The 14,921-nt window shown below is 43.0% G+C and overlaps 1 protein-coding gene across 1 annotated transcript in view; it reads right to left on the bottom strand.

The window, feature by feature from the left end:
* The window catches only part of ACER3 (alkaline ceramidase 3), a 56,271-nt gene extending 51,808 nt beyond the window's left edge, over positions 1-4,463 (bottom strand). Inside the window, exon 1 of the mRNA XM_066572291.1 lies at positions 4,295-4,463. Within this exon, the coding sequence (XP_066428388.1) occupies positions 4,295-4,397 (103 nt within the window). The 5' untranslated portion in view covers positions 4,398-4,463. The remainder of the gene's footprint in view (positions 1-4,294) is intronic.
* Between the last annotated feature and the right edge of the window lie 10,458 nt (positions 4,464-14,921).

The raw sequence follows: 14,921 nt of genomic DNA, 5'->3' as shown, positions 1-14,921 counted from the left end.
CTTTAGAACTCATCTGTGTCATGTCATCTTTAAATCGCTCCATCTCAGCCAGCCAGTTGGGCTCATCACACCCAATTAAACTTGATGATGTTTCCTTCATCTGCCACTTTATCACTGAAAGAACAGGAAGAGTTCTTGAAGGCAGACAGTTGGCTTTATTTTAGTTTTCTAACTCTCACTTGGAGAGTACCTAGCCCAACAGTCTCTGGCTGCTTTCCAAAGCCTCTGGCAAAAAAGGCAAAATGCAACAGGATACCCACGAGGAACAAGTGACAATCCATACATGGCAGTACAAATTCAACATTAATGACTTTATTTTAAGTAAATTTTGCAAGTTTTTATGTTTTAAAATAATGAGCCCCATAGAAAATAGAGATCTGTGCATCTTTGGCAGCTGTATTCTCTGAGCAATGCCTAAAAGGAAACACAATGTCGAGAATGCTGGGACAGCACTCTATGCCATCCAAGATGTGAGATCAAGAGATATCTCACACTTAAGAACACAAGTCACCATAATCTTGTCTCAATCTCTTGTCTGAGGCAAAAATCAGAAGCTTGAAGGAAGCGGAACAAAAATAGCTAGAAACATGGGCAGATTCTCATGACATGGGTGTGTTTTTTTCCTAAATAAGAGTCCCATAAGGAAATCCCAGTTACAAGAAGTCACTTACCAGATCTCTAATGAAAACAAAAACTAATGGATTTAACTCTGGTAATGATAATAATAAAAAAAATCTTATACAAAGATATCAGAACATACTTGGACAAGACCAGAAGCCAAGAAAGAAACAATTTCACTAATTCCTTGAGAAGCCTGAAGCAATGTTCTAGATGCTTGCTGCTGTAAATGCCAGCATAAGGATATCTCTAAACCTGTCATGTTGTAGATGATGCATATTACTCATGGACAATGATAGCTCAAAGCAACATAACTGGAAACATGACTCAAGTTTGATCCAAACTGGAACACAGCATTCTGTTGTTAACTACAACAAATTCGCCCCCATGATTCTCCTGACTGAGAATTATAAGCCCTCATGTACCACACAGGGCTCCTTTGAATCTAAAATATTTGCTTGAATTGGTACTACTCTACATGCTTTCAGCAAAGGGAGTATGTGAAGATTAGTTATATTCACTCAGCATATTCTATAAGAGAAGCTCTTCTTACAGGGATGACTGAATCCAAGAATGGTAAGGCTCCTGTGATAGACATTCATGTCAAAACAGACCTCCAAAACTCAATGCTACGTGGGCTAAACTGGTCTGAAACATCAGCCCTGCTAAAATAAGGAGTAAGCTGTAGCATTTGAGTGATAAGTGCTAAAACCCAGAACTTATATTTGCCCTTTTTCTATTTGCTTGTGTGGGAGGATGGTGGGTTTATCCTTTACTATTTTTTCGTAAGCAAGTGTACAAAAGTTTGGATAATTCAGCTTTTAAGAACTGAGACCTGGAAAGGTTTAAAGAAGGGAAAAAAACCCCAGATCTACTACTTGCTCTCCAGCACACAGGAGGCAATCAATGAGAAACCCTGAAAAAGGAATTACTACACCATACAATAGGTTCGATCAGTGGGGGATATAAGACTCATTTTAAGGCTTAACAGACTTAAGCTTGCAAAACAATTCTTTTTAACTGGTTTTCCATTTCAATTGGTTTAATATTCTACAGATGGATGTAGAGCAGTTAGTCATCCACCTCCACAGGGGAGAAAAACTGACTAGGTGCAGACTCAGAAAGGCAAGAAAAAGCATTTCTCATTATTAAAAAAATGAACTTTTGAATACATGCCACCAGATTTGGGACACATCAAGGGAATTCAAGTATGAAGTGCTACACCATCACCTTTCCTCACTGCCACATCTCTCACTACATACAATTGATAAGCTGCTACCATTTACACTAGTTCTATAAGGAGTAAAGAGCAAGGAACTGCATGTGGGCTTTTGGAACACAATGTAGCAATTCTGTACTAAAAGTAGCATGTCAAAACCAAATTGCTAAATGGCACTAAAATGTAATTTGTACAAGCTTTCTGTTTGGTTCTTTAGCCTGCAATCTATTTGGTTTGGACCTGCCAGTATTCTTCAATCTTTGGGCCTCCGAAGTTTCTTATAAATTATTAACCACCATTAACAACCAACTTATAACAAATATTAATGCAAAAATTTTTACAATCAGCTGTACCTGAGTGGCACCAAGTCAGAAATGGATTTTCACTCTTCTGTAAGGTAAAACTTCAAATAATATCCCCAGAACACTTATTGCCTCAGACCCTCAAAGCACTGTTAGAGAACTACTGCTGAAGAAAATCTAACCCATCTTGGCATCTGGACTGAAATTAGCTACTGTTAAGCTAACCCTACACCACAGCAGGCTTACTTACTGTTTTGCATTTTAAACTTAGATCATTTAAATGCTTTACATTACAGCATACCCCTTATATACAGTTTTCTTCAGTGCATCTGACAGACCAACAAACTGTCGTCCCAAACACCAAAGCCGTAAGGAGGGACCAGCCCTAGTATAGCTACTCTCTTTTTCTTCAGAACACAAGCCTTTCTGCCTCCCATTACTCTCATCCTCATCTTCCTTCTCCTGAATAATCCAAAAGGAGGCAAAAAGTATCAGTTAACAAGGTCAACAATGCAGGAATTATTTTAAAAATTTACATGCTAGTCAAATTCATTTTTACATTAGTGAAGAAACAGAACTTCCTCTTCCCTATGAGAATTATCTCACAAATTATGCTTGACAAAAAGGAAAACACATATATACATACTCTGCAAAAGTCTCATTCTATTTAGACTTCTAAGTTTGTCCCTTTTTAAGAGTATTTAATTTTGTTTCCTTTTCAGCCAGCCTGCCTCAGCCATAAATCTACACACTAACTTCCTTTTTCCTCTGAGCTTCTAAGCTGCTTATGCTGCTGTTGTTCATTTCAGATCCTGTTCTTCCTATTCCTACACTCTGAACACTCTTTCACAATTATTCATTTTGGATCCTCACCCATGTCAGTGCTTGCAACCAGGAGTCACAGCTGGGCATGGAAACCCAGAACCTTCCATCTTCTGCATGCCAAGCTCTTCCAAACCACTGCTGAAGCATCCCAGCTATGTGAAAGGCCTCTGCAGATTGCCCACTTCAAGCACTTCAGGGTAGGTGAGCCTGGTCACTTGAGCACCCAGGGCCCTAACACTTCAAAGGCAGCTACCTACCTTATGCGTGTGAAAGTTTTTCGCAGTACAGGGCGTATGCCAGGCAGAAGCACATAATTACAACTACTACACCCTTTAAAGTTGCTGCCCAGGACACAAAAATACTTAGTTGTTCAACAAAACCTCAATGACATAGGGCTTGATCTTTTATCACCTGCAAGACACTCCTTTCTCAAGCACCTGATGGATGACCCTGTAGTTGAAGCCCCTTCTTTTTTTCCCTAAAACATGCTAAATCCTGAGTGTTTCTGAATAACAGAGTTTCGAGGTCAAACCAATGGCCTGCTCTCTTCCCAGTGCTCTGAGCTATCCTAAAAGATAATCACTTGAAACAGAGCGACCTTTCAAGCCTCGCTTAACTCCCACCACCTGGGAGCAGAGCCACCTGATTGACGATGGTCATCAGGAGGCACCAAAGACCAGCTGGGGGAAGGTGTCATCCCTGGATGAAGCCGTATCTTGCATAGGAAGATACCTTTTCTCTCCCTGAGCAGTTTCACTTGGTTTGACAGTCCAGGCTGTGCAGATGGTTCCACCTCAAGGGGAGCAGAGCAGCAGACCCGTGTGGCTTCACGGCGTGACACGCCAAGCACGACTCCAGCGAGAGTCCCTCCCTCTCTTCACCCGTGCCTGCGGTGCCACACAGCCAGCCCAGCTCCCGTGACACCCCCAGGACACCGCTCACGGGCCACCCCATCCCAGCCACCGCCGCAGGCCCCCGGCACCCCCGCTCCAGCCCTGCCATCCCTACGGACACAGGCCGAAAGGACACGCTTGGGATGGGGGCCCAAACGACACGCTGGGGAGAGAGGGGCTACACCAGCCCGTGCTTCCGACACGGATTTGTGGGGGAAGGCGGTAAAAAACACCCATTTCCACCCACCGGGGTTGGCTGAGGGGCAGCGGCACCGTCACCCCGCAGAAAAGAGGGGCCAAGGAGGAGGAGGGATTCCCCCGCCGCGGGGAGAGAGCACGAAGAGCTGCGGAGAGGGAGAAGGAGGCGGCGGTGGGACGGGGCCCCCGGGGCCGGGGCAGGACCCGGGGCCGGACCCGGGGCCGGAGCGGCCACTCACAGAACTCGGCGATATAGTAGGAGACGGCGTAGTTCTCCTCGCACCACTCCAGGGTGGAGGTCGGCGGACCCCAGTAACCCTCCCGGTCAGCGGCCGGAGCCATCGCGGCGCCCGCTCCAGGCTAGAGCGGAGCCAGGGCACGGGGGCAGCGGAGGGAGAAGGGCGCCGGGCCCGGAGCGCGGCGGCGGCGGCGGGAGAGCGGGCGGGGCCGGCGCTGGGCCCGCCCGCGGGGCGGAGCCGCGGTCACCATGGGGACGGGCTGCGGCCTGTCGGACTGAGCAAACCGGGGCGGAGAAACGCATTGTGGTGGAGAGTGTGGATGTGGGGAGAGTCTGTGGGGAAACACCGGTGTGGGGCGTGTTTGCTTCTCAGGGAACCCGCGCGATGCCCCTGTGAGGATGAGGCGGGGCGTGCAGCGTCACGGCGCTCTCCTCACCCACTTTTCAAGCCGCGGGCAGTGAAGAGGTTTCTTCTCTCAGCTTTCCACTCCGGTTTTCCTTATAGATTTTGTGGAGGGTTTGTAAGGCGAGCGGGGCAGCGTGCTGCCTTCATGATGTTGAGACACAGCTTCACAGCATCGTAGAATGATTTGGGTTGGAGGGGATCTTAAGGACCATCCAGTTCCAATCCCCTGCCATGGGCAGGGTCACCTTCCACTAGACCAGGCTGCTCAAAGCCCCATCCAACCTGGCCTTGAACACTCCCAGGGATGGGGCACCCAAAGATCCGCCAGGCAACCTGTGCCAGTGTCTCACCACTTTCACATTGAAGAATTTCTTCCTGAAAGCAATGAAGAGGCAAGTGTTCCTCATACTCGTGGGCTGGGAGAAGGAAGGAGTATTTTTATAGCACTGCCTACTAAATGCGGGTTTTCCTCTCCTCTGATGCCTTATTTAGTTTCCTCAGTGCTTACTACGCGTACTATACTTACACCCATAATATGCAAACTGCTTCTCAAGCAGAGTTGGTATCCAGAGGCAAGTACAATCTAAAAATGGAAAGACTTGAGACATAAGGGAAAAGAATAAAGTGTACCAGTAAAGGTCTGATAATGCTGTGTGTGTTTTCTGTTTCAGAAGGCGATCCAAAGACTTGAGGAGAAGCTTCGGGCAACCTTGGGGGCTGTAAACAGTGCTTACACCCTGCTGGCCAGCAGAATTTATTATACCTGTGTGTAAACACACAGACTTCTTTTTCCACATCTTATTTCTTCTCACCTTTCTTTCTGTAGGCTAAGAAGTGCCAGTCTAAACACAGACCTTTCCTACTGTAAATGCATGGCAGAGTGTATACTCTATCTTGGAGACCATCTTGCCTTCTGAAGTTCAGTTTGTGTATAATTGCTTCTAGCATCAAGAGACGTAGTTAACATATATCACTGCTTTTCATCATGCTATAAAGCACTAAAATAAAATTTATTTTAGTGATGGCAATGACAATACACTTAAATTGTCAAAATCCCTATGGATTTTTATATATCATCAAATTCCCTGTGGATTTTTATATGCAGACCTGCTCTTCCTATATTTTTCAGACCTATGTTACTTCCATAGATTTAGACTTTCAAGATTGGGGTCTGGAAGAGTACCAGACTGATCAAGATGCATAAAACTGGCTGTAAACAATGAGGAAGATTCTGACCTGCTTGATGCACTTTAGGTTTTCAGACTTTTGAAGGTTCAGTTAAAAGTTCTTGACAGAAAAACAATTAAAAATTTGAAATTGCAGTTGCTCAGAAACTAATGAGAGATTTATGAAATATTTTAAATATTAACTAATAGTTAAATATAAAAAATATTAAAATAAATAAATATAAATAAATTAAAATAAATATAAAAATATTTAAAAATAGATATTTACTCACCAGGAGCAATAATGGCAAAAATGTGGAAAAATTGTAGGCAATTTTTATAACACTGAATTACAGTTGTCTTTAAATAAATAATTAAAAATTTTGGTGTTTGTTTCTTTTCTCATCACATGCATGCTGGCCATGAGAAGATTTGCCACCACGCTAGAAAAAGAAGTCAGACATGAAGCTAGCTTTAAAACTGGGCAAGATAAATTAATGAAGGGGTTTATGTGGTAGCTATCAATAAGGTGGGTTGTCATCCATTCTGATTTCCTCAGAAACACAAGGAAAATTCAGAGCTAGGCCTTGATTTCAATCACTAGGGAATTTTTATTTATTTGGCACTTTTCTGGAGTATTCTCCATCGCAAAATGCATTTACTTCTGACTTGTTCTGTGGCTTGGTTCTCTGCTTTTGAACTCTGACAAAACTTTCAGTCACTGCATTCAGAAGGATAGTATTGAAGAGGCAGCCCCAAACTATTATAATAGATGCTTTTTTTTCCCCTGAATATATTTTGTAAAGGTAAACTTGACTTCCACAAAACAACTTTGACTACTTCAGCTTTTACAAGAATACATATTAAAATCAGAACTTTTCCTCTGTAACCTTGAGCTATGCCTTGTTCTGTCCATTACTGCACTGGATATAATGTGACAGCCTGAAGTTCTTTGCATCTAAATGTGGTCTGTCTGATTAAAGGACCGAACCTACCCCTGTCCAGGCATTGGGTTTCCTTTGTCTGATGTGTACAACCTATGGAGGGAATGTCTTGTTTCTGAAATAGCAAGAACCAAACAGAGCTACTGAAATGCTTTTTTTCCAGTATTACTAACAATGTGCTTGATATGCCGATGAAGTAGTTTCCCGTGGCCTCAGGTTGCCTGTGGCAAAGGATCCTCTTTCCATACAGTTTAATGTTGCCCTGAAACCTTATGTCTTAACTGATCAGTGCGTAATTGAATCATGTCAGTTTACACCACTAGGGGGATACGTCCTGTCACTTCAGGATGCAATAGTATTTTGCTTGCCAATGGGAAAGGACTGCTGCTCAAGAATGGCACGTGTTCAGCTCCTTGTGATCAGGTAAACTCAGGGAATGACGCCTGAGGAACTCTTTATCTCTCTCTGCTCTGTGCAAATGCTTTACCATGGCTTGTGCTGCTGGTTGTTTTATTTCTGCATAAAATGAGACCTAATAAGCAGATTGTTTAGAACTCCTTATGAAGACATATGTCGGGGAAGACTGTACTTATTCCCTCTCATCAGTGTATGTGTGCAAAGGGGAAAATAAAATTGATATAAAATCTTGAAGATGTTTTCACTGCCTGGTTCTCATGATGTTAAAATAAAGATATCAGTCACAAAAATAAAACTGAATTTTGTCCTACATACTGCCTGCTCAAATTTTACAGATCATTATCCCAGAATGGTTTGGGCTGGAAGGGATCTTAAGTATCCTCTAGTTTCAACCCCCCCACCTCCACCATAGGCAAGGACACCTTCTAAAAGACCAAGTTGCCAAAGCCTTGAACAATTCCAGGGATAGACATCCACAGTTTAATTGGACAACCTGTACCAGTGCCTCACCATGCTCACATAAAAGAAAGTCTTCCTAGTATCTAATTTGAGTCTGCCTTCTGTCAGTTCAAAACCATTTTGCCTTGTCCTAAGACTCCATGCCCTTGTCAAAAGTCCCTCTCCAGCTCTCTTGGAGCCCCTCTAGGTAGTGGAAGGAGCAATAAAGTCTCCCTGGAGCCTTCACCAAGCTGAACACAGAAGAGATGCTCCAGCCCTCTAAGCATCTTATGAACTTGTCCCTCTTCTAAGGCCTTTTTTTTTAATTAGGTCATAGCATTTACATTATCTTAGGTGTGGAATCCTGAGTCACGACTCTCAGCTCTAAAGTCTTACTTTCCATGATAAAGTTGGTTTCTAAATACTGCATTATTGGCAGCTTTCTGAATTGCCTAGTCTATACTGGTTACAGGAAAAGGGCATCAACACCTCTAGATTCTGCAAGCCCAATCTGGTGTAACATGTAATTTATCCCATTGATTTATATGCAAATATCACGAGTAACGTGCTAAAAATAGGATTATAAGAGGTTGAATCAGAGTCTTCGTAATGTGCCCTGAAGTTTGAGGGCTCTTTATGAACACTGGTGCCTAGATGATGATAATTACACCTGGAGTAATATCATGGTAAGTTATTGGCACCTGAATGAGTGAAAAAGAGAAGTTGTTTCCTGACATGAAAAAGGATCTGATCCAAATAACTCTAATGGACTTTAACAGATCTGATTGCCTGCTCATTGCTAGGTAAAACAGAAATGCCTGTGCTAGAGTTAAATGGAGTCAGGCGTTTGTAAATTATCATCAAGGGGACTCATTTCCTAGAGCCATATAAATATTCATAATTTCCCCAGTGTAATATGGCTGTTCTTAGTCATATTCTCAAGGCTATTGTTGCATTTTGGCAACTGATTGCGGTGGTGAATGACAGGATCATGGATTGCAGCTCTGTGGATGCTGCGAGCACCCAGCACTGATGGGCTCAGATATTAATACAGCCACCTCAAGAGTGTTATAAAGGATTGATGGAAACAGGGGCTCCTGAGTGCAGATATTTAGGGAAGGAGGAGCGACTTGCCAGCGACAGAACAGTCCCTCACGTAGAGGATGGTTCAGTCCTAGAACTGATCCTCAAAGCAGATTTTAGGGAGGTATTTTCTCCTCTCCACCCTTTTTCAGCAAAAGCCTGTCTGCTCAGGTCTATCAAGATGTATCCCAAACCCAAAACCCAAGGCAGGTGATACCATGCACAGCAGACCCTATTTTACCAAAATGAGGATGTTTGGTTTTTTGTAGCAGTGGATTAAGCTGAAGCTTTTCTGCACCTGGTGGTTACTGCTCCACAAGCACACAGCCTGCGTAGGTGTCTCCAAGCACCTGCAGCTTTCAACCCATTGTAGTAGTATGAAGTAAAATTCATGTCACTTTGCACTAATTTTCAGGGTTGAAATTGGTAAGGGAGAAGAGAAACCTGCTATCCATTCCCAAGGGAGAAGCAGTTGACACAGAGAGAATTGTGGAAGGAGAGCTCTTCTCCATTTATCAGAGCTTAATTCACCCTTATATGTGAATCAGAGCTGTTGCCAGCTGTAAAATGTCTATGGTACACTGGTTTACACCGAAACATCAAATGAAAATCTGTCAAGGGCACAAATGGCATGTGCCTCAATCTCATTGACTCTCAATAAAGTCTGGGAATTGATTTGCCTTTTTGCTTTGGAATTCTTCTAGTGCTTTAAAATAGCAAAAGCAAATGCCATAACAGTTCATTATTTACACTTGTAAACAGCTTTTTCTGTAGCAAGCTGCCCTTTTCTGCCTGCTAATTTATATACACATATCTCAAAATGAAGAGACTTGCACAAAGTTTGTAACAATATTTAAGTGTGTTTTTTTCACTTTGAATCCTACTTTACAGGCTCAGTTCTCTTTTGGAAATGCTGGCATCTTGTGTCATTAGAGATTCTTTCAGAGCAACAGCTGAAGGCCAGGCAGGATGCCCTGGGATCACTGGAACTTCTCTACATCCAGTGTTGTATCCCATATGGTGTTTAGGTGCTTTGTCTCCAAGGGCACTAAATGTCTATGATTTTATGAACTGAATTAAGCTTAGCTGTCTGGCTTTTTTGGCTGGATGAGGTTAGTTGAGATAATGAATCTCAGGTCCTTACTCTCTTCTGAAAAAGAACTGCTTTTGGTTTGAGATCAATGAAGCTCCTGTTAGGTTTTCTGTACTCACAGAATCCATGTAAGGTGCATACCTAATTGGTTCTTGGATTTGCTTTGACCTCAGCTGGCTGGAATTGAGGCATTTAAGGGAAGCAATCTCACTTAAAATCACAGAATCATAGAATCATGAAGGTTAGAAAAAACCTCTAAGATCGCTGAGTCCAACTGTTAATCCACCACTACCATGCTTACTACTAAGCCATGTCCCCCACTGCCACATCCACAGGTTTTTTGACCATTTCCAGAGATGGTGATTCCACCACTTCCCTGGGCAGCCTGTTGTTTCTGTATATTATACCATTCATTGGAGTTACCTGTCCCTAGAAAAATTATAAATTCCCTATTTGAAGTCTGGGAGGAGAGATATCCTGGAGGGCAAGAGCTATGAAACATGGGCTCTCTGCAGTGCTTAAACAGGCAGCATTGAGTTCATTTGGGATACAAAAAGACAGTAGCCCTTTTTGGATGGTGAGAACAGGAGCAGCACTCCTCTCTTTTTATTCCTATTCTAGCTCCCTTGCCATGAATGGAGACAAGAAGGTGTGTGGAGAACACATCACTAGTTCTCTCCTGCAATCAGCTCCTTTTGGGGAAGAGAAGGGAGGGCACCAGCAGCTTGCAGTTAAGGTAGGAATCTAAACATACTATCATGATATTGCTGTGGCATAGAGGTAAGAGAGTTGTTTTCCAACAAACATGTTTTCAACCCTGCAGGAAATATTTTGGAATGTTCATGTTTCACGTGACTTGACAGTGTTCAAAGCCATTGGGTAGATTAGGGAGGAATTTCCTGGTGATAGTGGCTACCTTGTGCAGGCAGGTGGCCATCAGCAGCAAGCTTTTGGGTGTCAACTTTAGTTTGTTCACCTGTTTTGCCAAGGCTCTTCAAGCTGAGGCCTTCTCCCATCTATTTTCCTACTGCTAAAGTTTCTGGTATCACTGGTATTTCAAGTGTGAACTCCTGGTGTGTCCTTCCCAGTCAAACTGAGTGTACAATCACAGAATCATAGAAAGGTTATGGTTGGAAGGACTTTAAAGTTACCATCTTGTTCCAACATCCCTGCCATGGGAGACAGGGTCACCTTCCACTAGACCAGGTTTCTCAAAGCCCCCTACATACTGGCCTTGAACACTTCCAGGAATAGGGCATCTACAGCTTCTCTGGGGAACCTGTTTCAGTGCCTCACCACCCTCACATTAAAGATTTTTTTCTTACTATGCATTTAAGCCTACCCTCTTCCAGTTTGAAACCATCTCCCATTGTCCTATCACCACATGCCTTTGTAAAAAGTCCCTGCTCAGCTGTCTTGTGATCAATTGGAGATTGGTCAAGGACAGCTCAGTGACCACCTACTGCAGGAATGGAAGTCCCAATGATATAAGGGTTACTTAAGGCAAATTTTGAAGGAAAAATACTGTCAAGAAGCAAGAAACTGGCTGGAGGACAGGCTAATGTGTGAGGGAGAAGGGCTGAAACTTTTTTTATCTGAAAACAGCGTAGGAATGGATTTGGAATAATTAGCTGTTGCCAGTGTTTCCATTTTTCTTATAACTTTCAGTTTAAGGAAGAAAGCACCCACAAACCATTCATCACCTCTATTTTGTATAATGAATTAGTTAGTGTCTGAACATGGAAGGTGATTTATCATACTCTATAGACCCTGTCTACCCAATTGTGTACTGCTTGTCACTTGGTCTCATGGACAGCAAAAGCAATTTCCTTATATTGCTACTCTCAAAAAAATCTCTAGAACAAAAGGAGAAAAACCACTAGGAGCAAACGAAGTCTCAGTGGTAAGCAGATGCACATATATTAAAATGTCAGATGTTAAAAAAATTAAAAATTTGAATATCTTCAGTTGTACTGCACCAGCAGTGAGGAAGGCAGCTGCTATTCTTTCCCTTGATCTCTAGGAAAATGACATATTTACCCCAAGCATATGCAAATTTTTCTATTTAGCCTGGAAATGAAGTGCATTCTGCTCATGTAATGTTATATTTCTTTCATTTACTGCAGGAAGGAGGAGGAAAGGAAAGATCAAGTCATTATTTACTTGACAATATGCTTTGTTACTTTTCTGGGTATCAGTTAATTACCAGTGAGCTAATCAACTTACACCTCAGCCAAATCCTTTTCTTTACCAAGTCGTTAATAAAAGAGGCTGCTCATACAATTCAAATTGACTTTTATTGACTTTTTTAGCATAGCTTGGATATTTCAGACCTATGAACTAAGGGAGGATAAAAGAAACACAAAGAAATACAATAATACGTTTGCACTTCCCACTTTCTTCTGGGGTGACTTGTGTCCCTCCATTTCCACAGTAAATTGTTGATGAGCTGCCTCAGTAGGACAGCTCATTACTAGAAAGGGAAAGAAGGACATTTTCTGGAGCTTTTCTACAAAGGACCGTACTTCATTGTGGCCTCAGCTATCAAAAAGTGAAGCTGATGTCCCAGAAGTGAATCATAGTATTAGAGAATGATTTAGAACAGAAAAGACCTGTTAAGATCACCAAGCCCAACCACTAACCCAGTACTTACAAGCCCACCAATAAACTGTGTCCCTATGTGCCACACCTATATGTGTTTTAAATCCTTCCAGGGATGGTTACTCCATCACTTCCCTGTGATGGAACAGGGTAGCGTGTTCCAAAGCTTGACAATCGTTTTGGTGAAGAAATTTTTCCTGATATCTAATCTAAAATGGGGAAGAAGACCAACCTGACTGAACAGGAAGCTTTCACTAGAACTCTGGGAAAAAAGAGAGTTTATGACCTTTGGGAGAAGGGGCAGGCTACTCAGGAAGATTACCAGAATGCCATTAGGTCATGTAGAAAGAAAATCAAAAAAGCAAAAGCTCAGCTAGAATTCATTCTGGCCACTGCTGTGAAAGATAATAAAAAGTGTTTTTATAAACACATTCACAACAAAAGGAGGGCCAAGGAAAATGTCCACTCTTTACTGGATACAGGGAGGGACATTGTCACCAAGAATGAGGATAAGAGTGAGGTACCTAATACCTTCTTCACCTCAGTCTTTAACAGTAAGGCCAATTAGCTTTAGGATAACTGGCCTCCTAACCTGGTAGATAGGGACAGGGAGCAGAAGAGACCCCCAGTAACCCAGGAGAAAGGGCTGGGGAGAGTCCTGTTTAATACCTTTATTGATGTTCTGGGTGAGGGGATCAAGGACATACATCTTCAGTAAGTTCAAACCAACCTGGGTGGGAGTGTGGATCTGCTGGAGGGCAGGAGGGTTCTGAAGAGGGATCTGGACCAGCTGAATCCATGGGTCCAGGCCAAGTGCTGAGTCCTCCCTTGGATCACAACAACCCCCGGCAGGGCTGCGGGCTGGGGTTGAGTGGCTGAAAAACTGCCCAGTGAAAAAGGACTTGCAGCTGCTGTTTGACAACCAGCTGGCTGAACATGAGCCAGTGTGTGCCCAGGTGGCCAAGAAGACTAGTGGCAGGACGAGTGCCGTGATTGTCCCCATGAACTTCTGCATACCTCAGATCCTGTGTTCAGTTCTGAAGCCCTCAGGACAAGACATTGAGATGCTGGAATGTGTCCAGGGAAGGGCAATGAACCTTTAGTCTGGAGAGTGAGTCATGTGAGACATGTCTAAGGGAGCTGGGAGTGTGGAGAAAAGGAGGTTCAGGGAAGACCTTATGCTCTCTACAACTACCTGAAAGAGGTTGTAGCCAGATGGGGGACAGCCCCTTCTCCCAGGCAACTAGTGACAGGTCAAGAGGGCATAGCCTTAAGCTGTGCCAGAGGAGGTTCATTTTGGACATCAGGAAGAATTTCTTCACTGAAAGGATGGTTAAGCATTGGAATGGGCTGCCCAGGTTATGTGGTTGAGTCACCATCCGTAGAAGTGTTCAAGAAACCACAAGACATGGCACATAGTGCTGTGGTTTAGTGGATATGGTGAGTTTGGTCAAAGGTTGGACTCAATGATCTTGGAGGTCTTTTCCAACCTAAATGATTTTTTGATTCTATAACACACCAAAATTCATAGGTGTGTCCCATCAAAACTTCAGGTGAGAGTGGGTCCATCATGGCACACTTTTCTGGAAAGTTTCATCCAGAAGCGTGACATAATTATTTCATTGCAATGTGAATTCCCTGATTATAACATATGAAGTTATATCATGGGCATAAATCATATACTGAATTCTGACTGTGTTTAAGCATTATGACCACAATGGTAAGTCAATATGTATAATACTGAATTCCTGTCTTGGGCAACTTCTTGCACTGACTGCTGAGTATGGCAGCTGTGGACAGTCTGAATCACTCAGTGGTTAAGTTCAAATGTCACAGTAGGTGTGGCCTAAATGTTAGGCAATGCTTATGTATGGTTTAAACTTGACCTAATATGCTTAACCATAACCATTAATGCTTTGTAGCATTTTGGTAGAACCTTGAGTGTGACTGTCTCAGGGAAATTGATGCAGTGATGTTTTTGCAGGCTAGACTTCAAAAGACAAGTCTAGTCTCATCATCTGTAAAGTAAGAAAAGGACCCACAGAATAAGCCCTTCTGGTTCTAGGACTGTCTTTTCTTTGGGGCCATTGCTGAAGAAGGGGAGGGACTGGATTGTCTGCATCAGTTTTGCTACCCAAACCAGGTGCCCTGCTCATAAAGAGGTACAACTGTCATAGGTTAGAGTAGTGCTGATGCTTGAATGAAAGAGGAATAAAATTAAGTGAGACTCCAATACAGATTTGATGGTTTCTCGTGCCAGTCTTCCCAAAGAAAGCTGCAGTGCACTCAGAGGTCACTGTTGTGCATCAGCCCATTTGGTCAAAGGCTAAGCAGTGCTTCTGGAAGAATTTAATTGTTTTTTTTTTTTTGTTTTTTAAATGCTGTCAAGTCAAAGATGCTCTCTACTATCCAGAGCTCCTTATGTACCAGAGCCAACCAGAAACAGCTGAGCACCTTCCTCGTTGTACTTCTTACTCCTG

Source organism: Molothrus aeneus, chromosome 2 (assembly GCF_037042795.1).
Source record: "Molothrus aeneus isolate 106 chromosome 2, BPBGC_Maene_1.0, whole genome shotgun sequence".
Taxonomy (NCBI): domain Eukaryota; kingdom Metazoa; phylum Chordata; class Aves; order Passeriformes; family Icteridae; genus Molothrus; species Molothrus aeneus.
Note: the sequence above shows the minus strand (reverse complement) of the source record. Positions and strands in the feature narration are given on the sequence as shown.